General features: G+C 34.5%; 1 protein-coding gene across 3 annotated transcripts; it reads left to right on the forward strand.

Annotated features, from left to right (window-relative positions):
- On the forward strand, positions 22,342-26,799 carry LOC107644849 (protein NLP6). 3 transcript variants are annotated; one of them, XM_016348788.2, is made up of 5 exons: positions 22,342-22,751; positions 23,424-24,007; positions 24,309-24,356; positions 24,477-25,419; positions 25,511-26,799. In XM_016348788.2, the coding sequence occupies exons 1-5, from the start codon at positions 22,508-22,510 to the stop codon at positions 26,644-26,646; spliced, it is 2,955 nt and encodes a 984-aa protein (XP_016204274.1). In that variant the 5' UTR covers positions 22,342-22,507; the 3' UTR covers positions 26,647-26,799. The 3 variants fall into 3 exon arrangements, with proteins under 3 accessions (XP_016204274.1, XP_020958895.1, XP_016204275.1); XM_021103236.1 differs by having other exon boundaries at positions 22,638-22,751; positions 23,615-24,007; XM_016348789.2 differs by lacking the exon at positions 22,342-22,751 and adding an exon at positions 22,777-22,809 and having other exon boundaries at positions 23,615-24,007.

The following is a 26,906-nucleotide window of genomic DNA, read 5'->3' on the forward strand; positions in this document are numbered from 1 at the left end:
CCTAGAAAGCCCTAGAAAATCCTAGAATATCCTAGATAACCCTAGAAAACCCTCAAAAACCTTGAAAACCCTAGATAACCCTAGAACACCCTAGATAACCCTAGAAAACCCTAGATAACCCTAAAAAATCCTAAATAACCCTAAAAAACTTAAAAAACTCTAGAAAATCCTAGATAACCCTAGAAAACCCTAGAAAACTCTAGATAACCCTAGATAACCCTAGAAAACCCTAGATAACCCTAGAAAATCCTAGATAACCCTATATAACGATAGATAACCCTAGATAAACCTAGATAACCCTAGAAAATCCTAGAAAACCCTAGTTAATCCTAGAAAACTGTAGAAAACCCTTAAAAATCCAATAAAACCTTAGATAACACTAGAAAACCCTAGATAATCCTAAAAAACCCTACATAACCCTAGAAAATCCTAGATAAACCTAGAAAACCCTAGAAAATCCTAAAAACCCTAGAAAACCCTAAAAAATCCTAGATAACCCTAGAAAACCCTAGAAAACCTAGAAAACCCTTGAAAAACCTAGAAAATCCTAGAAAATCCTAAAAAGCCCTAGAAAACCATAGAAAACCCTAGATAACCCTAGGAAATCCTAGGAAACCTAGAAAACCCTTGAAAATCTTAGAAAACTCTAGATAACCCTAGAAAATCCTAGAAAACCCTAGATAACCCTAGAAAACCCTAAAGAACCCTAGATAATCGTAGAAAATCCTAAAAAACCTAAAAAAGTCTAGATAACCCTAGATAACCCTAGATAACCCTAGAAAGCCCTAGATAACCCTAGATAACCCTAGATAACCCTAGATAACCTTAGAGAACCCTAGATAACCCTAGAAAATCCTAAAAATCCTAGATAACCCTAGAAAACCCTAGAAAACCCTAGAAATCCCTAAAAAACCTAGAAAACCTAGAAAACCCTTGAAAACCCTAGAAAATCCTAGATAACCCTAGAAAATCCTAGATAACCCTAGAAAACCATAGATAATCCTAAAAAACCATAGAAAACCTAGAAAAGCCTAGATAACCCTAGATAACCCTAGAAAACCCTAGATAACTCTAGATAACCCTAGAGAACCCTAGATAACCCTAGAAAACCCTAGAAAACCTAGAAAATCCTTAAAAACTCTAGAAAATCCTAGATAACCCTAGAAAATCTTAGATAACCCTAGAAAACCATAGATAACCCTAGAAAATCTTAAATAACCCTAAAAAGCCCTAGGACACCTAAAAAACCCGAGAAAATCCTAGATAACCCTAGAAAATTCTATATAACCCTAGAAAGCCGTAGAAATTCCTAAAAACCCTAGAAAACCCTAAAGAATCCTAGATACTGCTAGAAAATACTAGAAAACCTAGGAAATCCTAGATAACCCTAGAAAATCCTAGAAAACCCTAGATAATCTTAGAAATCCCTAGAAAACCCTAGATAACCCAAGAAAGCCCTAGAAAATCCTAGAATATCCTAGATAACCCTAGAAAACCCTCAAAAACCTTGAAAACCATAGAAAACCCTAGATAACTCTAGAACACCCTAGATAACCCTAGAAAACCCTAGATAACCCTAAAAAATCCTAAATAACCCTAGAAAGCCCTTGAAAACTTAAAAAACCCTAGAAAACCCTAGATAACCCTAGAAAATCCTAGAAAACTCTAGATAACCCTAGATAACCCTAGAAAACCCTAGATAACCCTAGAAAACTCTAGATAACCCTATATAACCGTAGATAACCCTAGATAAACCTAGATAACCCTAGATAACCCTAAAAAACCCTAGAAAACCCTATTTAACCCTAGAAAATTGTAGAAAACACTAGAAAACCCTAGATAATCCTAAAAAATCCTACATAACCCTAGAAAATACTAGATAACCCTAGATAACCCTAGAAAATCCTAGATAACCCTAGATAACCCTAGAAAAACCTAGATAACCCTAAAAAACCCTATAAAAACTTAGATAACCCTAGAAAACCCTAGAAAATCCTAGATAACCCTAAAAAATCCTAGAAAACCCTAAAAATCCTATAAAACATTAGACAACCCTAGAAAATCCTAGATAACCCTAGAAACCCTAGAAAATCCTAGATAACCCTAAAAAATCCTAGAAAACCCTAAAAATCCTATAAAATATTAGACAACCCTAGAAAATCTTAGATAACCCTAGAAAACCCTAGATAACCCTAGATAACCCTAGAAAGCCCTAGAAAATCATAGAAAACCCTAGATAACCCTAGAAAACCCTAGAGAAAATCCTTGAAAACCCAAGAAAATTCTAGCAAACCCTAAAAAGCCCTAGAAAACCATAAAAAACCCTAGATAACCCTAGGAAATCCTAGAAAACCTAGAAAACCCTTGAAAACCCTAGAAAACTCTAGATAACCCTAGAAAATCCGAGATAACCATAGAAAACCCTAGATAACCCTAGAAAGCCCTAGAAATTCCTAAAAACCCTAGAAAACCCTAAAGAACCCTAGATAACCCTAGAAACCCCGAGTAAACTTAGAAAACACTTGATATCCGTAGATAACCCTAGATAACCCTAGATAACCGTAGAAAACCCTAGATAACCCTAGAAAATCCTAGATTACCCTAAAAAATTCTAGAAAACCCTAAAAATCCTATAAAACCTTAGATAACCCAAGAAATTCCTAGATAACCCTAGAAAATCCTAGATAACCCTAGATAACCCTAGAAAGCACTAGAAAATCATAGAAAACCCTAGATAACCCTAGAAAACTCTAGAGAAAACCCTTGAAAATCCTAGAAAACCCTAGATAACCCTAGAAAACTCTAGATAACCCTAAAAAATCCTAAATAACTCTAGAAAGCCCTAAAAAATCTAAAAACCCTAGAAAATCTTAAATAACACTAGAAAATCCTAGAAAACCCTAGATAAAACTAGATAACCCTAGAAAATCCTAGATAACCCTAGAAAACCCTAGATAACCCTATATAACCCTAAAAAACCCTAGATAACCCTAGAAAATCCTAAAAAATCCTAAAAAACCCTAGATAACCCTAGAAAACCCTAGGTAACCCTAGAAACCCCTTGAAAACCCTAAAAAACCCTTTAAACCTTAGATAACCCAAAAAACTCTAGATAACCCTAGAAAAACCTAGATAACCCTAGAAAATCCTAGATAACCCTATAAAACCCTAGAAAATCCTAATAACCCTAGAAAATCCTAGAAAACCCTAGATAACCCTAGATAACCCTAGAAAACCCTAGAAAATCCTAGATAACCCTAGAAAGCCCTAGAAATTCCTAAAAACCCTAGAAAACCCTAAAGAATCCTAGATACTGCTAGAAAACTCTAGAGAACATAGAAAATCCTAGATAACCCTAGAAACCCCTAGAAAATCCCAGATAACCCTAGAAAGCCCTAGAAAATCCTAGAATATCCTAGATAACCTTAGAAAACCCTCAAAAACCTTGAAAATCCTAGAAAATCCTAGATAATCCTAGAACACCCTAGATAACCCTAGAAAACCCTAGATAACCCTAAAAAATCCTAAATAACTCTAGAAAGCCCTAGAAAACTTATAAAACCCTAGAAAACCCAAGATAACCCTAGAAAATCCTAGAAAACTCTAGATAACCCTAGATAATCCTAGAAAACCCTAGATAACCCTAAAAAATCCTAGATAACACTATATAACCATAGATAACCCTAGATAAACCTAGATAACCCTGGATAACCCTAGTTAGCCCTAGAAAACTGTAGAAAACCCTTAAAAATCTTATAAAACCTTAGATAACACTAGAAAACCCTAGAAAATCCTAAAAAACCCTACATAACCCTAGAAAATCCTAGATAAACCTAGAAAACCCTAAAAACCCTAAAAAATCCTAGATAACCCTAGAAAACCCTAGAAAACCTAGAAAATCCTTGAAAACCCTAGGAAATCCTAGAAAACCCTAAAAAGCCCTAGAAAACCATAGAAAACCCTAGATAACCCTAAGAAATCCTAGAAAACCTAGAAAACCCTTGAAAATCTTAGAAAACTCTAGATAACCCTAGAAAATCCGAGATAACCATAGAAAACCCTAGATAACCCTTGAAAATCCTAGATAATCCTAGAAAGCCCTAGAAATTCCTAAAAACCTTAGAAAACCCCAGAAAACCCTAAAGAACCCTAGATAACCCTAGAAAACCCTAGAAAACCGTAGATAACCCTAAATAATCCTAGATAACCCTAAAAAACCCTAGATAATCCTAGATAACACTAAATAATCCTAGGAAAACCTAGATAACCCTAGAAAATTCTAGAACACCCTAGATTACCCTAAAAACCATAGAAAACCCTAAAAATCCTATAAAACCACAGATAACCCTAGAAAACCATAGATAACCCTAGATAACCCTAGAAAGTCCTAGAAAATCCTAGAAAACCCTAGATAACCCTAGAAAACCCTAGAAAACCAAGAAAATCCTTGAAAACTCTAGAAAATCCTAGATAACCCTAGAAAACCCTAGATAACCCTAGAAAACCATAGATAACCCTAGAAAATCCTAAATAACCCTAGAAAGCCCTAGGAAACCTAAAAAATCCTAGAAAACCCTAGATAATCCTAGAAAACCTTAGAAAACCCAAGATAACCCTAGAAAACCTAAAAAACCCTTGAAAATCTTAGAAAACCCTAGATAACCCTAGAAAATCCTAGATAACCCTAGAAAATCCTAGATAACCCTAGAAAGCCCTAGGAATTCCTAAAAACCCTAGAAAATCCTAAAGAACCCTAGATAATCCTAGAAAACCCTAGAAAACCTAGAAAACCCTGGATAATCCTAGATAGCCCTAGATAACCCTAGATAACCCTAGATAACCCTAAAAAACCCTAGAAAACCCTAGAAAACCCTAAAGAACCCCTAGATAACCCTAGAAACCCCTAGAAAACCTAGATAACCCTAGATAACCCTAGAACACCCTAGATAACCCTAGAAAATCCTAGAAAACGCTAGATAACCCTAGAAAACCCTAGATAACCCTAGAAAAATCTAGATAACCCTAGAAAATTCTAGATAACACTAGAAAACCCTAGAAAACCCTAGAAAACCCTGGAAAATCTAAAAAACTCTTGAAAACCGTAAAAAAATCCTAGATAACCCTAGAAAGCCCTAGAAAATCCTATAAAATCCTAGATAACCCTAGAAAACCCTAGAAAACCTAAAAAACTCTTGAGAACCCTAAAAAACCCTAGATAACCCTAGAAAACCCTAGATAACCCTAGAAAATCATAAATAACCCTAGAAATCCCTAAAAACCAAAAAAACCCTAGAAAATCCTAGATAACCCTAGAAAACCCTAAATAACCATAGAAATTCCTAAAAAACCTAGAAAACCCTTGAAAACCCTAGAAAACCCTAGATAACCCTAGAAAATCCTAGATAACCCTAGAAAATCATAGATAACCCTAGAAAATCCTAATTAACCGTAGAAAACCCTAGGGATTCCTAAAAACCCTAGAAAATCCTAGAAACCTATAAAGAACCTTAGATAATCCTAGAAAATCCTAGAAAACCTAGAAAAGACTAGATAACCCTAGATAACCCTAGATAACCCTAGAAAACCCTAGATAATCCTAGATAACCCTAAATAACCCTAGATAACCCTAGAGAACCCTAGATAACCCTAGAAAATCCTAAAAACCCTAGATAACCCTAGGAAACCCTAGAAAACCCTAAAAATCCTAGAAAACACTAGATAATCATAGAAAACCCTAGATAACCCTAGAAAATCATAGATAACCCTAGAAAACCCTAGATAATCCGAGGTAACCCTAGAAAACCCTAGAAATTCCTATATACCCTAGAAAACCCTAAAAAACACTAAAGAACCCAAGATAACCCTAGAAAATTCAAGAAAGCCTAAAAAACTCTAAAAACCCTAGAAAACCCTAAAAACCGTAGATAACCCGAGAAAATCGTAGATAACCCTAGATAACCGTAGAAAACCCAAGATAACCCTAGAAAACCCTAGATAATCCTAGAAAACCCTAGATAACCCTAGATAACCCTAGAAAATCCTAGATAACCCTAGATAACCCTAGAAAACCCTAGAAAACCTTAGTTAACCCTAGAGAACCCTAGAAAATCCTATAAAACCTTAGATAACCCTAGAAAAATCTAGATAACCCTAGAAAACCCTACATAATCGTAGAAAATCCTAGATAACCCTAGAAAACCCAAGAAAACTATAAAAACCCTAGAAAACCCTAGAAAACCTAAAAAACCCTTGAAAACTCTAGAAAACCTAGAAAACCCTAGGAAGCCTTAGAAAACCAAAGAAAACCCTACATAACCCTAGAAAACCCTAGAAAACCTAGAAAACCCGAGAAAATCCTAGATAACCCTAGAAAGCCCTATAATATCCTAGATAACCCTAGAAAACCTAGAAAACCTAGAAAACCCTAGAAAATCCTTATAACCCTAACAAACCTTAGATAATCCTAGAAAATCCTAGATAGCCCTAGAAAGCCCTAGAAATTCCTAATAACCCTAGAAAACGCTAAAGAACCCTAGATACCGCTAAAAAACCCAAGAAAACCTAGAAAATCCTAGAAAACCCTAGAAAACCCTAGATAACTGTAGATAACCCTAGAAAACCATAGATAACCCTAGATAACCCTAGAAAGCCCTAGAAAATCCTAGAAAACCCTAGATAACCCTAGAAAACCCTAGAAAACCTAGAAAACCTTAAAAACTCTAGAAAATCCTAGATAACCATAGAAAACCCTAGATAACCCTAGAAAACAATAGATAACCCTAGAAAATCCTAAATAACCCTAGAAAGCCCTAGGAAACCTAAAAAATCCTAGAAAACCCTAGATAACCCTAGAAAAACTTAGAAAACCCTAGATAACCCTAGAAAATCCTAAAAAACCTAAAAATCCCTTGAAAATCTTAGAAAAACCTAGATAACCCTAGAAAATCCTAGATAACCCTAGAAAATCTTAATTAACCCTAGAAAGCCCTAGGATTTCCTAAAAACCCTAGAAAACCCTAAAGAACCCTAGATAATCCTAGAAAACTCTAGAAAACCTAGAAAATCCTATATAACCCTAGATAGCCCTAGATAACCCTAGAAAAACCTAGATAACCCTAGACAACCCTAGAAAATACTAGAAAACAGTAGAAAATCCTAAAGAACCCTAGATAACACTAGAAAACCCTAGAAAACCTAGAAAAACCTAGATAACCCTAGATAACCCTAGAACACCCTAGATAACCCTAGGAAATCTAGAAAACGCTAGATAACCCTAGAAAACCCTAAAAATACTATAAAACCTTAGATAACCCTAGATAACCCTAGAAAACCCTTGAAAACCCTAAAAAACCCTTTAAAACCTTTGATAACCCTAAAAAACCCTAGATAACCCTTGAAAAACCTAGATAACCTTAGAAAATTCAAGATAACACTAGAAAACCCTAGAAAATCATAGATAACCTTAGAAAACCCTAGAAAACCTAGAAAACTCTTGAAAACCCTAGAAAATCCTAGAAAACCCTAGAAAACCCTAGATAACCTTAGATAACCCTAGAAACCCCTAGAAAACCCTAGATAACCCTAGAAAGCCCTAGAAAATCCTAGAAAATCCTAGATAAACCTAGAAAACCCTAGAAAACCTAAAAAACCCTTGAAAACCCTAAAAAAACCCTAGATAACCCTAGAAAACACTAGATAATCCTAGAAAATCATAAATAACCCTAGAAAGCCCCAGAAAACCTAAAAAACCCTAAAAAACTCTAGATAATCCTAGAAAACCCTAGAAAACCCTAGATAACCCTAGAAATCCCTAAAAAACCTAGAAAACCCTTGAAAACCCTAGAAAACCCTAGATAACCCTAGAAAATCCTAGATAACCCTAGAAAACCCTAGATAAACCTAGAAAATCCTAATTAACCCTAGAAAATCCTAGGCATTCCTAAAAACCCTAGAAAACCCTAGAAAACCCTAAAGAACCCTAGATAATTCTAGAATACCCTAGAAAATCTAGAAAAGCCTAGATAACCCTAGATAATCCTAAAAAACCCTGGATAACCCTAGAAAACCTAGAAATGCCTAGAAAACCCTAAAGAACCCTAGATAATCCTATAAAACCCTAGAAAACCTAGAAAAGCCTAGATAACCCTAGAAAAGCCTAGATAACCCTAGATAACCCTAGATAACTCTAGAGAACCCTAGATAACCCTAGAAAATCCTAAAAACCCTAGATAACCCTAGGAAACCCTAGAAAACTCTAAAAATCCTATAAAACCTTAGATAACCCTAGAAAACCCTAGATAATCCTAGAAAATCCTAGATAACCCTAGAAAATCCTAGATAACCCTAGAAAACCCTAGATAACCCTAGAAAATCCTAGATAATCCTAGAAAACCCTAGAAATTCCTATATACCCTAGAAAACACTAAAAAACACTAAAGAACCCAAGATAACCCTAGAAAACCCAAGAAAACCTAAAAAATCCTAAAAACCCTAGATAACCCTAGAAAACCCTAAAAACTCTAGATAACCCGAGAAAATCCTAGATAACCCTAGATAACCCTAGAAAACCCTAGATAACCCTAGAAAACCCTAGATAATCCTAGAAAACCCTAGATAACCCTAGATAACTCTAGAAAATCCTAGATAACCCTAGATAACCCTAGAAAACCCTAGAAAACCCTAGTTAACCCTAGAGAACCCTAGAAAACCCTATAAAACCTTAGATAACGCTAGAAAAACCTAGATAACTCTAGAAAACCCTAAATAACCGTAGAAAATCCTAGATAACCCTAGAAAACCCAAGAAAACTATAAAAACCCTAGAAAACCCTAGATAATCCTAGAAAACCATAGAAAACCTAGAAAACCCTTGAAAACCCTAGAAAACCTAGAAAACCCTAGAAAGCCTTAAAAAACAAAAGAAAACCCTAGATAACCCTAGAAAACCTAGAAAATCCTAGATAACCCTAGAAAGCCCTAGAATATCCTAGATAACCCTAGAAAACCTAGAAAACCCTAGAAAATCCTTATAACCCTAACAAACCCTAGATAACCCTAGAAAATCCTAGATAACCCTAGAAAGCCCTAGAAATTCCTAATAACGCTAGAAAACCCTAAAGAACCTTAGATACCGCTAGAAAACCCAAGAAAACCTAGAAAATCCTAGATAACCCTAGAAAACCTTAAAAAACCCTAGATAACCTTAGATAACACTAGAAAACCATAGATAACCCTAGATAACCCTAGAAAGCCCTAGAAAATCCTAGAAAACCCTAGATAACCCTAGAAAACCCTAGAAAACCTAGAAAACTCTTGAAAACTCTAGAAAATCCTAAATAACCCTAGAAAGCCCTAGAAAACCTAAAAAACCCTAGAAAACTTTAGATAACCCTAGAAAACCATAGAAAATCCAAGATAACCCTAAAAAACCTAAAAAAACTCTTGAAAATCTTAGAAAATCCAAGATAACCCTAGAAAATCCTAGATAACCCTAGAAAACCCTAGATAACCCTAGAAAATTTTAATTAACCCTAGAAAGCCCTAGGAATTACTAAAAACCCTAGAAAACATTAAAGAACCCTAGATAATCCTAGAAAACTCTAGAAAACCTAGAAAACCCTAGATAACCCTAAATAACCCTAGATAAACCTAGAAAACCCTAGAAAACCCTAGAAAACCCTCAAGAATCCTAGATAACCATAGAAAACCCTAGAAAACCTAGAAAAACCTAGATAACCCTAGATAACCCTAGAACACCCTAGATAACCCTAGAAAATCCTAGAAAATGCTAGAAAACCTTAGAAAACCATAGAAAACCCTAAAAATCCAATAAAACCTTAGATAACCCTAGAAAACCCTAGATAACCCTAGAAAACCTTTGAAAACCCTAAAAAACCCTTTAAAACCATAGATAACCCTAAAAAACCCTAGATAACCCTAGAAAAACCTAGATAACCCTAGAAAATTCTAGATAACACTAGAAAACCCTAGAAAACTCTTGAAAACCTTAGAAAATACTAGAAAACCTAGAAAACTCTTGAAAACCTTAGAAAACCCTAGAAAACCCTAGATAACCCTAGAAACACCTAGAAAACCCTAGATAACCCTAGAAACCCTAGAAAATCCTAGAAAATCCTAGATAACCCTAGAAAACTCTAGAAAACCTAAAAAATCCTTGAAAACCCTAAAAAACCCTAGATAACCATAGAAAACCCTAGATAATCCTAGAAAATCATAAATAACCCTAGAAAGCCCTAGAAAACCTAAAAAACCCTAGAAAATCCTAGATAATCCTAGAAAACCCTAGAAAACCCTAGAAAACTCTAGATAACCCTAGAAATCCCTAAAAAACCTAGAAAACCCTTGAAAACCCTAGATAAGCCTAGAAAATCCTAGATAACCCTAGAAAACCCTAGATAAACCTAGAAAATCCTAATTAACCCTAGAAAATCCTAGGAATTCGTAAAAACCCTAGAAAACCCTAAAGAACCCTAGATAATCCTAGAAAATCCTAGAAACCTAGAAAAGCCTAGATAACCCTAGAAAATCCTAGATAACCCTAGAAAACCTAGAAAAGGCTAGAAAACCCTAAAGAACCCTAGATAATCCTAAAAAATCCTAGAAAACCTAGAAAAGCCTAGATAACCCTAGATAATCCTAGAAAACCCTAGATAACACTAGGAAACCCTAGAAAACCCTAAAAATCCTATAAAAACTTAGATAACCCTAGAAAACCCTAGATAATCCTAGAAAACCCTAGATAACCCTAGAAAATCCTAGATAACCTTAGAAAATCCTAGATAACCCTAGAAAACCCTAGAAATTCCTATATACCCTAGAAAACCCTAAAAAATACTAAAGAACCCAAGATAACCCTAGAAAATCCAAGAAAACCTAAAAAATCCTAAAAACCCTAAATAACCCTAGAAAACCCTAAAAACCCTAGATAACCCGAGAAAACCCTAGATAACCCTAGATAACCCTAGAAAACCCAAGATAACCCAAGAAAACCCTAGATAATCCTAGAAAACCCTAGATAACCCTAGATAACCCTAGAAAATCCTAGATAACCCTAGATAACCCTAGAAAACCCTAGAAAACCCTAGATAACCCTAGAAAACCCTAGAAAACCCTAGATAACCCCAGATAACCCTAGAAAATTCTAGATTACCCTAGAAAACCCTAGATAACCCTAGAAAATCCTAGATAACCCTATATAACCCTAGAAAACCCTAGAAAGCCCTAGAAAACACTAAAAAATCCTAAAAAACCCTAGATAACCCTAGAAAACTTTAGATAACCCTAGAAAACTCTAGATAACCCTAGAACACCCTAGATAACCCTAGAAAACCCTAGAAAATCCTAATATCCATAGAAAATCCTAATAACCCTAGAAAATCCTAGAAAACCCTAGATAACCTTAAAAAACTCTAGAAAACCTAGAAAACCCTTGAAAACCCTAGAAAATCCTAGAAAGCCCTAGAAAACCCTAGATAACCCTAGAAAACCCTAGATAACCCTAGAAAGTCTTAGAAAATCCTAAAAAATCCTAAAAAGCCCTAGATAACCCTAGATAACCCTAGAAAACCCTAAAAACCCTTTAAAACCTTAGATAACCCTAAAAAATCCTAGGTAACGCTTGAAAAACCTAGATAATCCTAGAACCTAGATAACCCTTGAAAACCCTAGAAAACCCTAATAACCCTAGAAAATCCTAGAAAATCCCAGATAACCCTAGAAAACTCTAGAAAGCCTAGAAAATGCTTGAAAACCATAGAAAATCCTAGATAACCCTAGAAAATCCTAAAGAATCCAAGATAACCCGAGAAAACCCTAGAAAACCCTAGATAACCCTAGATAACCTTAGATAACCCTAGAAAATCCTAGAAAACCCTAGATAACCCTAGAAAACCCTAGAAATCACTAAAAATCCTATAAAACCTTAGATAACCCTAGAAAATCCTTGATAACTCTAGAAAACCTTAGATAATCCTAGAAAGTCCTAGATGACCCTAGAAAACCCTAGATAATCCTAGAAAATCCTAGATAATCCTAGAAAACCCTAGAAAACCCTAAAGAACCCAAGATATCCCTAGAAACCCCTAGAAAACCTAAAAAACCCTAGAAAACTATAGATAACCATAGAAAATCCTAAAAAACCCTAGATAACGCTAGAAAATCCTTAGATAACCCTAGATAACCCTAGATAACCTTAGACATGGACACAGGGAACACCAACACCCAAGCAAATGAAAGAAGAAAGAAAAAGCATGATAAATAAAAGGTGGACCTGCTCCTTGTTCATCACTACAAAGAAAAAGCATGCATCCTATCTGTTTAAAGTAGTCTTTGCATCTTTAGTAGTCATTTTAGTTAATAGTCTTTGTATTATGTTTGTTTTTATTAGAATAAGTAAGCTAGTCTAAGTGTGTGCTTGTATGTTTACTTTCACTTAACTAAATGCATACTTTGTCCCCTGCATCTTTAATTCAATAAAAGAAATGTTTGGAATGTGAAGTGAGATAGTTCTTTGGTAGCTGGGAGTATAATAATAGTAAGTGGTGGTATGTATGTGTGATTGTATGATAGCTCACTTTTAGTGAATAAAAGAACTAAACTGTCTCCTTCTAAGTAAAAAGTAGCTCACTGTCTATGAATCTCAATCAAATAAAAGTCCTTGGTTAAAAAGAAAAACAAAAAGAGAAAAGAAAAAGCCAAAGGTGGCAATGGAACAAAAGAAAAAAGAAACAAAGCTAGACACCAATAGCTTGAACCTTAGAATATATGCCTGTGGTGTCTTTGTACTAGGATCTGCTTGGATTATTAAGTTCTTTGGAGTGCATCAACACTTGGTGACTTGGGTTAACTAACCCGGGATCATCAACTGAAAGTCCACTATCAAGAGCAACCTAACTACAAGGCATTTAGTAACCCAAAGAGGTGCTGGGCATCAATGTTCTAAGAAGGAATGTGAGCCAAGTGTCTATAGTGAATAATGTGTCAAGCATGAAGAAAGAAAAGAGCTTGTTACACATGACACTGAACTAAAGCTTATAAAAAAAATAATAATCAAGGACAAAGGAATAATGAGAGGTTATAGCAGTGTGTTGCTTGATGCTTGGAGGAGGCTTTCTAGGCTTGGGGACAAGCAATAAATTCTTCTCAATAATTTTTTTCTTGCTTGGGGACAAGCAAGCTTTAAGTTTGGTGTTGTGATGACAAGTCATCTTAGCCTAGTTTCACTAGTCTTTTTCTTTTGTTTTCAATTGATTTTATGCACTTTCTTGAGCCATAAGTAAGCCAATTGGGTAGAATTTCATGTTTCCTTTGATTCAATCAACCATGGATAAATTAATGCATTTTCATGAGATCTTGTGCTATAATTGTCATATATTATGAAAGAGAAACAATCTCATGATTTTGAGCATAGCTTTGATGTTTTTGATTGATTGATGATAGGTGAAAAGAGCTTTGAAGAAGGTTGAAGAAAGAAGGAATGGCAAAGAGCAAGAAAGAACAAAAAGTTTGAGCCAAAGTTTGCCTCAAACTTTAGCTCAAACGTGAGGAAGAGCTTGACTTCACCTTGGAGGCATCAAAAGTTTGCGCCAACGTTTGTCTCAAACTTGAGGTCAAACGTTGGCACCCTCAGAGCAAAAGAAGAAAGACCCAGGGAGCAAAAAGCTTGCGCCAACGTTTGCCTCAAACTTTGAGTCAAACGTTGGCGCCACAACAAGAACACCCAGGGAGCAAAAAGCTTGCGCCAACGTTTGCCTCAAACTTTGAGTCAAACGTTGGCGCCACAACAAGAACACCCAGGGAGCAAAAAGCTTGCGCCAATGTTTGCCTCAAACTTTGAGTCAAACGTTGGCGCCATTTGAGTATGAAGAGAGTCCCTGATTGAAGGTTTAATTGAGCCACGTTTGCGCCAACGTTTGCCTCAAACGTTGGGCCAAACGTTGGCCAAAAGATATGCAAGGGAGGATCCACGTTTGAGCTCAAGTTTGACCTCAAACTTTGAGCCAAACGTGGATGACAGCACGGGAGGCAAGCTGCTACAAAAAGCTTGAGTCAAAGTTTGCCTCAAACTTTGACTCAAGCTTTAATGGTTCATGGCCCGGTTCACAAGTGGGTTTCTTTCCAACTACAAGAGCAATCAACAGAGACTTTTGTCAACCCAATTCCGTCAAGAGCAAGGGCCCAATTTAAGGCTTGAAGATCATTTGAAGAGAGTGTATAAATAGCTTAGAATTTAAGTTTTTCGGGGAGCTTTCCTTTTAGTTTTTGCTGAGTAGTTTTGGAGAGCTTTTGGTTGGGAGTTATTTTGAGATTCTGAGTCTTGGGGAAGGAGAATTGAATTCTCTTCCTCTTAGTTTTCTTATTTTCAATTTCATTTACACTTTGTTTGAATCTTGGGTGTTGGAGAATTGGAGGAATTCTGTTTCAATCCCACCCTGAGATCTCTCTGTTTTATTTACTGCACTTTTTGAGAAATCAATATTTGAATTCCTTTCTTCCGCAATACCCTAAAGCGTATTTATACTAACTCATAAACCGCTGGACCCCTGTCGCGGTTTATGCACACTACTCATTTACACATAAACCGCGACACCCCTATCGCAGATTATGTTAATTTTGGCCTAGAACATAAACCGTGACTCCCCTGTAGCGGTTTACGTGTATTTGTTAACCGCGGGTGCCCTATCGCGATTTACATAATTTATGGAAAAAATGCATTTTGGTATCCGTTTTGCAAATTGTATATATTGGTAATATTGGAAGCCACTTTATTTATTATGGTAAATTGCCCATATATATATAATCGAAACAGTTCATAATGAGCTAATGAACTGAGTTTATCCAAATTTAAACTTGACTTATTTAATTTATTAATTTTAAACTTAAATTCGACTCATCAACTCAGTTCAATTTATTAAGTCGAATTCAAGTTGGTTCATGAACAAATTTGACTGGCTTTATCCTACTAAATAGTGTCATCTTTTTAAAAACAACTTTAAAAATAGTCACTATATGTTAATTTAGTGGCGGTTTTCACGGCAAATTTGCGAGGAGCTGTTATATATTTCTTGTAGTGTGTTTTATCATCATTTTTTTTTCTCAACATATTTTTCTATTCTTGTTCTACTATTTATAGTATGATGATTATAGGTTGGTGGTTTGCTAGAATATATAGTCCGAAAATATCAAACATCAATCTCACATATTTAAAATCAAATATAATGCCAATTGGTACATAAATGATGCATTGATTGTAAACACAGTAGAATAAAATATGTAAACACTATCAACCAACACCTCTTTTAATTTTATACATTTCTTTTTCCTGCTTTTCTTTTTCAATTATTTTCTTTTCTTCTATTTTTTTTTGCTTTGTGAGTGTTTGTGAACACAGTTTTCTAGTAATATTGATATAAAATATTCTTCATTTGGATAATTTTTGTACATTAATATCTTAAGAGTTAAGTATTTTTTTTATCTTTAAAATTTTAGATCAAAATCAAAATCGTTTTTAATCTTTTTTTTTATTAAAATCATCCTCAACATTACAAAATATTATAAAATCATCTTTTTATCCATAAACAATATTTTTCGGATAATTTTACCATTAAATAAAAAAAAACCTCCCCACCCTTACCACTAACCTTTACATCATCAACACTATCGTTACGCACATGCGCTCTCCTCCTTCCCCTCTCTTTTTTATCGCCATCACCATTACCACTATAACCATCACACCTTTCTTTCTATTACCAATTTATTATCCTAAATCACTACCACCCCTCCCACTACTTCCAACCCTTTTCTTTGCACCTGAACCCTGTTTTTTCAAATCAACCAAAAATTCAACGAAAAAGGAGAATAGCAGAATGGAGATAAAAAATAGACACAGTACGACGAGAAGGCAGAATAAAGGCGCGACACTACAAGAGGCAGAACGGAAGTTCGATGCTGCAAGGAGGAAGAACGCAAGTTGGCGCTGCGAGGAGGCAGAATTAGGAGACACGGTACGGCACGACGAGAAGGAAGATTGGAGGCGCAGCACTGCAAAGAGATTGAACGAAGGCTAGCGCTGCATCTACGCCAGCGAGCTCTCCTTATCTACGAATTCTTTCTCTTCGAAATTTCTCTCTGATTCGATCTCCTCTCTCTACTCTACCACTCTTCTTCTCGACTAGCTCAACAGCGGCGACGACTCCACCGTTTCTTTTCTATCCTTCTCTTCCTCGTGTTCCTATTCTCTCTCTGTTTGTTGTTTTCTTCGTGTGGGTGAGTTAGGATAAAAAAGGATGGGATGAGGGTGAAAAATAAAAGAGGTTTTTTAATTTTTTTTACCAGGGTAGTTTAGTTCAAAAACTAAAAAAGAATGATTTTAAAACGATTTTTAACGTTAAAGATGATATTAATAAAAAAAATATTTCAGACGATTTTAATTTTGACTTAAGACGATAGGAATAAAAAAATATTTAATCTATGCATATTTTAATACGTACCTAAACATAGTTAGTTATATTATTAATTTATGGATTGAACAATATGTAAAGTGTTAAAAGTTTATGAATCAAACCCTCCTCAAGCATAATTATATTAATATATATAATATAATTTTATTTCCTTTTCTTATTATGTTGGAGAATTTCATTTCTGTATTTTTTTAAGAAGAAGAAAAATTAAAACATTCTTAACCGTTAAATAATAAGATCAATCTTCTCGAAAGTTCAACACATATTAGCGCCACAAGTGTACGGTAAACTAGAGTTGACACGAATTAACCCTAATTAGTTCCTTTTGGTTCCATTACGTGATTTTTTGAATGACAATTAACTATTTTTTAATCATAATAATGTACATTATTATCAATACAGGGGTGCCATTTGCATTTGAATATTGCTTGTCCTTCTCAGCTTACACAATGATATCACTGCCTCTTTTATGTTCTCTTTGTGGAAAGAAAAAATATATGGGGTTGGCCCCATGCATGAAACTACTAATTAAGTTAAATTAATTAATGTCAAAATCTATGCTGTCTCGTTTACTGGGATACGAATTTTTTAGAATATTCATGATACTCTGTATCTAATCATATTTGCAGTGCACTTATTTCTTTATAAGTGAATATTATGGTGCCTATTACATTGTACCTAACTTACTAAAAAGAATAAATAAATAATATTTAGAATTTTTTATTATTTATATTTATTAAAATAATTTTTGTCAATAATTAAATCTTTTAAGTATTTTTTTATAGTTTATATTTTTTCTTTTATTCTCAAAATAAATTCGAATTTAAAACTACTGAAAGATAATAAATGTATTATCATTCGGCCAATTCACTATTAGTATATATCTATTTGAACTTGACTTTTTATTTAGAAATTGCTTTATCATTATTTTTTTATTTAGAAACTCTCAAACGCATCGTTGTCTAGCTAAGTGCTTTTGCTGAGAACAGCACGCAATTGCTTATTTAAGAATTAAGAATAATTAATTAATTAAATTGCTTAATTGCGACATATTTGTATCATATAGATGATTAGCGTCAGTACTAATGAGACCCATTAACACATAACAAATGTTCCTTTTTTGTGAATGATTATCCAACTAACACTTAATTAACATTTGTATATCTTAATAATAAATTAAACCTACATCTCTCTCTTCTTCTTACTTCTGTTCCTCTATTGAAAACAAACTATATTTTAAAGAAGACTATATTTGGATTCATTAATTATTGTTTGATTCAGTATGTATCTCATTGACCTATATATATCGCATACTTTCTTAGACTTATTCTTATTTTAATTTAATTTTCATTGTATTAAAAAATAGTTTAATTATTCTGTTGGTCCTATAGTTTTACAAAATTTTCAATTAGGTCCCTATACTTTTTTTCTTTATAATTGAGTCTTTGTACCAAATTTTATTTTTAATTAGGTCCTATACTTTTTTTTTCCTTTTATTTAGGTCCCTGCACCAATTTTTTTTCTTAATTGGATTCCTATATAATTAAACCAATTACTGTTAAGAGGAACCGAATTGAAAAAAAATTTGGTGCAGAGACCCGATTAAAAAAAAAAAGTATAAGGACCTAATTAAAAATTTTGCAAAATTATAGGACCAATAACTAATTAAACCTTAAAAAATCTTATGTATATTTTTTCATTGTTGTCAACTTTGGTTGTATTTGTCTGTTTGTAGAGAATCTAACTCCAAAATTATTAATTACAACAATCAAGAAATTATCACTAAGCACTAATTAATAATTGTATGGAACATTATTAAAGTGTAATAATTAAGCAGTGGAAATTAAATGAAGAGAGATAACTAAATGGATTCCACTTAAGGGTAAACTAAAGAAAAAAGGTAAACCAAATAATTAATGGATTATTAAGAATGGTACCTCTTTTACCAAGAGGGCCAATAATAAAAGTGAGAAAAGTTGAAATTTTATGAGGGCCAGCCAAATTGATGATTGATCATAGATATATTCCAGAATATAATCTAAGCCTTGAAAGTTCAAAATCCACAAACTATTCATATATGGCAATTGAGGAATAGTTATCCACTAAAGCAGTAGTGGAGTACCTATTTTTGTGCTTTACCCTAAGGTCCATATATGCAATGGTTTATACTTTATTTATACTCCAATTCAAGCTTAAAATTTTACAAGGTGCATAGTGCATAACCACTCCTTTATAACAGTGAGATTCCTTAGAAGAAAAAGTTTCATTCCTTACCAATAATCATTCTTGTTTTTTGCTTAGGGATAAAATTAATATGAGAATTTATAAATGAGTCTGAATGCTTAATATATAATTATTTAATATTATCTTTTTTTTAGTAAGTTAGACACCATGTCTTAGGCATCATAGCATTCGGTTTACCTTAAATTATATGAAAAAAAATTTCTTCTCACATGACATAGACTAAAAGAAAAATATAAGAGAATGAATGTATGTGTCGAATTTCCTAGCTTGAGTCTCACAAGTCAAAAATTAAATAAATTAAAAAAAACATAGTTGGAAAAGAAATGATGAGAAAATATGGTTGCCAGTAACAAGGGAATAATAATCTACTAATTAGTGGCAAGATTCAAGAATCTTTTTCCAAAGGCTTAGGGTTCAATTTGTGTCATTATACACATATTCTTCTATTGAAAATGATTTATGATTTATAAATAATATTGTAGCAGATTATATTCTAATAAAGATCTACCATATACATCTATCTCCTAGCCAAATTAAAGGAAATGCACATGCATTTGTTTTTAGGACACTCTACTATACAGATTAAAATTGTATAGAAAGAGAATATAAATTCTTTTTATAGTTATTTTTGATTATTTTATTGTTCAAAATGTGGGTCCTAACTTTTTCAATCTCTTTCTCATTCCATAAAAGGAAAGATCTATAAACTTATATCTTTACCATATAATTCCCCTTGTTTTTATGGTCTAGACTACTTTTTAACATATTCTTAGTCGTAAAGTGTTTTACTTTACACCAATAACATCTAATCTAAAATGCATGCTATTTATATTTGAGAATTTTGAAATATTATCTTCAATATAATAAGAGCAACAAAGAATCTTTATTAAAGTAATGATAGTATATATATTATGATTAGATATTTGAATAAAAGACATTATTTATAGAGTTAAGCTCTAAAATGGTTCTTTTATTAAAATTATTATTGAGATTTTAATTGCATCAATTATGTTACTGAGATTAATAAAAGGACATTATGTTAATCTCTGACCTATTGTCTACTCGGGGATGTTACACTTCTATGTAATCATATAACTAAATTGACCCAACACAAAAAAAATCCAATACTATTAAATGAAACGTGAAATACACGCGCCCAATACACACGAAATCGTCCAACGCTTCTTCTCCCCCACGCTTCTCTTCTTCTTCTTCTTCTTCTTCTTCTTCTTCTTCTTCTTCTTCTTCTTCTTCTTCTTCTCACGCTTGTTTACGCACGGAGCATCTTCTTCTTCTTCGCCTTCTTCTTTGCGTTCCTCCTTCTCCTCTTTCTCCTCCTTTTTCGCGTTCCTTCTTCTTCACGTGTTTTCTCTTTATCGTCATTCTTTTGTTGTTGTTGCTGTTGTATTTTTTTGTCTTTTTCTCCTTCTCTCTTTGGTGAAGAAACAGTAGAAGGTGAGGAAGAAGAGTTTTGAATAGTGTAGAATGAACCGAACACAGTACTCATGGTGAACCGAACATAGTACTCATGGTAAACTGAAAATAATACAATTGTATAGTACTGATCATGAGTAAACGAAACATAATCTATTATATAAAATCAAATTCAAACAGCTTTCTGCAGAATGAACCAAACACAGTACTCATGGTGAACCGAACACAGTACTCATGGTGAACCGAACATAGTACTCATGGTGAACCGAAAACAATACAATTGTATAGTACTGAGTGAACGAAACATAATCCATTATATAAAATTAAATTCAAATAACTCTGCCTACAATTTACATATTATCAATTCAATTCAATTCAATTCAGTACACCTCCGTCAATTTAATTCAATTCAAATTAGCAATCGCATTCCTTTCAATTCAATTCAAAATTGAATAATCCAAACTTTGTCAGTTTGATTCGTTTCAGAAGAGTAATCCAAATCGCTCTCCTGTTTACCAAAAAATTATGAACCCCTAAACACTAAAACCAGAACCCTAAACATTGAACCCTGAACCCATAAACCCTAAATCCCTAAAACCTAAACCCTAAATCCTACACCCTAAAACCTAAAACCTAAACCCTAAACCCTAAACCCTGAACCCGAACCCTGAACTCTTAACTCTGAACCCTGAACGCTAAATCCTAAACCCTGAACACTGAACTCTGAACCCTAAATGCTAAACCCTAAACCCTAAACCTTGAACCCTACTGTAAACCCTAAATCCCTAAAACCCTGAACCCTGAACCCTGAACCCTAAACCCTAGACCCCTAAACCCTAAACCCTCAATCATGAACACGGTGAACCGAAATTAATACAGGGGGCGAACCGAAAGTTTGAAACACACTGAACCCCTGTACACTGAACCCTGAACCCATAAACCCTAAACCCTAAAATCCTAAACCCTGAAATCCTATCGTCATTCTTTTGTTGTTGTTGCTGCTGTATTTTTTTGTATTTTCCTCCTTCTCTCTATGGTAAAGAAGCAGTAGAAGGTGAGGAAGAAGAGTTTTGAATAGTGCAGAATGAACCGAACACAGTACTCATGGTGAACCGAAATCTTAGTTATGGTGAACCGAAATCTTAATTACGGTGAAACAATTATATAGTGCTTAGGGAAGAAAACATAACATATTGGTCTAATTTTTGTTAGATTCCTTTCTGCGGACCGAACTGAAAACATGAAAGTGATGAACCACCTCTTTAGTACTTACCGAACCGAAAAGTTACTCACATTTACTCAGAGTTACTCACAATTACTGACACTAACAATTACTCACAGTTACATATTATCAATTCAATTGAATTTAATTCAGATGTAGATCACATCAGTCCATTCAATTCACTTCAAATAAAATTAAAAATTTCATTCCATTAAATTCGATTCAGAATTCAATAATCCAAACATCATCAAATTGATGCGTTTGAGAAGAATCATCAAAATCGCACTCATTCAACTGATTTGAAGTTGATTCATTCATTGTTTCAATTCAAAAGTGCATATCGAAGAAAAAAACGAAGAAGAAGATAAACGACGAAGATAATTGCATTGAATCAATCCAGATTCATAATGTAGAGAAGAAAAACGCGAAAGAGGAGAACATCGAATTTAATTAGGTTGAAGAAGAAGAAGAAGAAGAACGCAAAAGAAGTTTACATTGTATGAAAAAGTTTACGTTGAGAAACGTTGATAACGCAAAATAAGGATTCGTTATATAGGTTATAAGAGGCGCGTGTAAAACAAATGGTTAGGGCGTAGAGTGAAAGTTACTTGGATACCATCTATGTGATTTTTTTAATGTTAATGAATGAGTTAGTTATATTACTTTATTATTAAAATAGCATAGAATTAGATAATACCATTCACACACCTAATTAATATTATTATATGAAATATTCATTGAATTTAAGAAAAAAGATAAAAGAAAAAATAGTACAAATTATCATTTAATCATGAGATTAAGGCATTAACAATGTAAAATTTTTTACAATACTTGAATCACATCTGTTTTATTTAGATAATTATTTTTAAGTAATTATAAAAAAATATTTTTTTTTCTACCATGAATGCAAACAAATGGCATAGCAATGGTGAAAAAAAAAAAATTCTGATACATATTCCAATTTCTCTGTCTTCTTCTGAAGTTTTCATATAGCCATATTTCTCTGTATTTTGCTGTTCCCACCCCTTCTCTCTCTCTCTCTCTCTTCACCATAATCACAAAGTTCTAATCTTTATCACTCTGCAACTCCAAATTCTCCTTCAAAACAATCCCTTTTCTCTTCTTTGAGAATGCCAGACTCCTGTGAAGAAAAATCTGAACTTCCTTCCAAGTCAAAGCCACAAGAAGAACATGGTTTTCCCATGGATTTTGATATATACCTTGAAAGTTCATCATGGCCCATGGATCACACCCCTTCTGCTTCCAACCCCATGTCTCCTTTCATCATAACAACCTCCTCTGAACAACCTTTTTCTCCTCTCTGGGCTTTCTCTGATGTTGAAGATGATCACAGGCATGTCAGGGTTGTTGCAGGTTCAGCTTTCTCTGAGGCCATAGATTCATCTCTTGTTTCATGTTATTTTTTGGTTTTGTGAATTTTATTCAATGGTTCAAATTTTTGTACTTGCTTGATTCATAGTTGACTGTAACTTGAACACCTCTCACTAAACTTGCTTTAATTGATTGGGAAATTTAAGAGGGTCTTGAATTATATATTTCACTATAATTTTCTGTTATTTGGAATTTTAGTTGTATACTTCATATCTTAGAATATATGTATATTGAGGTAGTATTATTTTTGTTTAATAAAAAAGAAAAAAAAAATACTTAAGTAAGCTTTGCTACATATATCTGCTATCTGGGTTTAATGCTGAAATACCTTTTCATTTCTCTCCTTTCAATTTGATACTTTCAATAGCTAAACTTCATGGCTTCCCATGATTGTTGTCTTTACATCTTTCAATTCCTTAACTTTCAAGCTATGTCATACTTACAGCAAAGCTTTTTTTCCTCTCCCTAGAATTCTTGATTTATTGGAATTTTGACTATAGCATGTGTATGTAAAAAGTGAATTTCTTGTTCTTGAAGTAAGCTCTTGATATTATAAGATGTGGGATTCACTCAAACATGTTATTACCATTTTGTAGTCTTTTTTGTGTTTTTGCTGTCACCTGCAGTTCTTCTAACTGAAGCTACTGCTTTCAGGTGATAATACAAATACAGCAATTGAAACTGAAAATCCGGTTGAAAATGATGACAACAAAAAAATAGTGTCACCCCCCTTTGTGCCTCTTCCACCTATAAAAATTCCAGATGGTTATTGTCTAATTAAGGAAAGAATGACACAAGCACTTCGCCACTTCAAACAGTTGACTGAACAGAATTTTCTGGCTCAGGTTTGGGCACCTGTGAGGAATGGCAACCGTTATGCACTCACAACTTCAGGTCAACCATTTGTTCTTGATCCACATAGTAATGGACTACATCAGTACAGAACAGTTTCCCTGATGTATATGTTTCCTGTTGATGGGGAGAATGATGAAATCTTGGGACTTCCCGGTCGAGTTTTTCAGCAGAAATTGCCAGAATGGACTCCCAATGTTCAGTATTATACAAGTAGAGAATACTCTCGGAGAAACCATGCACAACATTACAATGTCCGCGGAACGTTGGCTTTGCCCGTGTTTGAATCACCAGGGCAGTCATGTGTTGGTGTATTGGAGCTGATAATGACTTCAGAGAAGGTTAATTATGCTCCTGAGGTTGATAAAGTCTGCAAAGCCCTTGAGGTTGGTGTTTCTTTTCAACTCTGCTATTTATTTTAAGATGTGCATCACCTTGCCCATCTTTGGCGAATATCATGTGATGGCTACTATGTATTCCTTCTGTCCAATAATTACATTGACAAAATTGGTACATCCAAATTTAATGTGTCTGATACACTATCTTTGTGCTGTATCAGATTTGTTAATGTGATCATTATTATTGGACAGAGGATGTAATTCATATATCCTTCAAGATTGATTTGGCAATGTATTATTACACACAATTTTAAGATTCCTGAGTTACCTGCTGTCAGTTTCCTTGCAGGCAGTGAATTTGAGGAGTTCAGAAATTCTGGAACATCCATTTGCTCAGGTGATTGCATATTATGGACTATTTGGTTTCTGTCTTGATTCTTAGTATTTTCAGTGTTTAGGATTTTATGAAGGAATATTTCCTCTATCTTCTCATAGTTTGGTAATTCTTTTACACTAGATTTGCAACGAAGGTCGCCAGAATGCGTTAGCAGAGATTTTGGAGATATTGACAGTGGTATGTGAAACTCATAATTTACCTCTTGCACAAACATGGGTTCCCTGTAGGCATCGGAGTGTTTTGGCAAACGGCGGTGGTCTTAAGAAAAGCTGTTCTAGTTTTGATGGCCACTGCATGGGGCGAGTTTGCATGTCTGCCTCCGATGTAGCATTCTATGTCATTGATGCTCATACATGGGGTTTCCATGATGCTTGCGCTGAGCATCACTTACAACAAGGTCAAGGTGTTGCTGGCAGGGCATTTTTATCCCATAACATGAGCTTCTGTGGAAACATAACTCAATTCTGCAAAACTGATTATCCTCTAGTTCATTATGCTCTCATGTTTGGGTTAACCAGCTGCTTCGCAATCTGTTTACAAAGTTCTCATACCGGAAGTGATGATTATGTGTTGGAGTTTTTTCTGCCACCTAGCATCACAAACTTTTATGAACAAAAGGATTTGTTGGGATCTATATTGGCAACAATGAAGCAGAATTTCCAGAGTCTTAAGGTTGCTGCCGGTGTGGAACTCGAGGAGGGTTGTACAATTGAAGTTGTAGAACCAATAAATGAAAGAATTCATTTGAGCCTTGAATCTGTTCCAGTTGCTCAATCTGCTAAATCACCACAACCTACGCTCAATGCCTCGCTAAATAAGGATGATGGAGTGCCACAAGGTCCGCTAGAACAGCAAATGCCGGCATGGTTGGATGATATAAATGATGGAGGGAATCTTGGTGATAATGCAGGTGGAAGCACGAATCTGATGACTTCCTTAGAGGCTAAAATCAAGAAGAAACCCTCTGAAAGAAAACGTGGAAAAGCCGAGAAAATGATTAGTCTTGAAGTTTTGCAACGTTACTTCAGTGGAAGTCTGAAGGATGCTGCAAAGAGCCTTGGTGGTATGTTCATACTTTGATTTAGTTACAAGCAATGTTTCTTGTCTTGTTTTCTCTGAGCTCGAATGTGTTATTCTTGGTCTTGTTTGTACAGTTTGCCCGACGACTATGAAGCGTATCTGTAGGCAGCATGGAATATCTCGTTGGCCGTCAAGAAAGATCAACAAGGTTAACCGTTCCTTGTCGAAGCTCAAGTGTGTCATTGAATCAGTCCAAGGTGCAGAAGGAGCATTTGCTTTGAATTCTGTAAATAAAGACCCACTTCCCATTGCTGCCGGTTCCTTTACCGAGCCTTGTACTTCAAAAATGTTCAACCGGAATGCCTCGTTGAGCATCCAGCCATCCAAGACTCAGATCAATGAAAATGATTTGGATACTTCGAGAGTGTCAGAGACAAACCGACAGGTGAGGATGCAAGATCAATTCCTTGAAGGAGAACAGAGTCCTGAGAAGGTGATCCACGAAGAAGGTTGGTCTACTCAAGAAGTTGGCACTAAAGATCCAGAGAAGTTTAGAAATCTTAGTGGTTCAAGTGAAGATAGCGCAAATCCCCATTCTCACGATTCATGTCATGGTAGTCCCCCAAATGAAATTTCACCTGCAAATATATTTAGACCATTCAACAAAGAGAAATCTGTTCCGTTAAGAGTTTCCGCAGAGTCAACAATGCAGCCAACTAATGCACTGAATTATGCAAATGCATATACTGCGCTTAACGTCGAGAGAACAGAACCTCAAGAACCATTTGGCAGAATGCTACTTGAGGGTGTTGGTAGTTCTAAAGACTTGAGAAATTTGTGCCCTTTGGAGGATCAAGCTTTAGAAGCTTGTGGGGTTAATCCACCATGTCATGACTTGGCTCCCAAGCAATGCATGATGGATATTACCCTTAATAGCAACAACACTATGATACCTTTTGCAACTAAGAAAGAGATGAAGAGTGTGACAATTAAGGCAACATATAAAGAAGATATCATAAGGTTTAGGGTGTCTTTGAACTGTGGCATTGTTGAACTGCAGGAAGAAATTTCAAAGAGATTGAAACTAGAAATTGGAGCATTTGATATAAAGTATCTGGACGATGATAATGAATGGGTTTTGATATCATGTGATGCAGATCTTCAGGAGTGCATGGATGTTTTAACTTCATCAGGAAGCAACATGATAAGGCTTGTGGTGCATGACACAGTTTCCATTCTTGGAAGCTCATGTGAGAGCTCTGGGAACTGAGGATAAATAGGCTTGTATATATAGTTCCTAAGCTTGTACTCAATTATTTAGATTGTTGTACTTATGCAAGGATAGTTTTTTCCCCCAAAATTTTTTAAAGGATTGTGGTTTCGGATCAGTTCAAATTGCATAGCATGACAGTTTCCAATTCTTTAAGATTATGTGATTCAAAAATGTATGTACCCACTAAAAATCAACTACTAGTTTTTGTACCCACTAAAAATCAACTACTAGTTTTCTGCAAAGTCTGTTCTAATTAC

The sequence above is a fragment of the Arachis ipaensis genome, chromosome B05, assembly GCF_000816755.2.
Source record: "Arachis ipaensis cultivar K30076 chromosome B05, Araip1.1, whole genome shotgun sequence".
In the NCBI taxonomy this organism is placed as follows: Eukaryota; Viridiplantae; Streptophyta; class Magnoliopsida; order Fabales; family Fabaceae; genus Arachis; species Arachis ipaensis.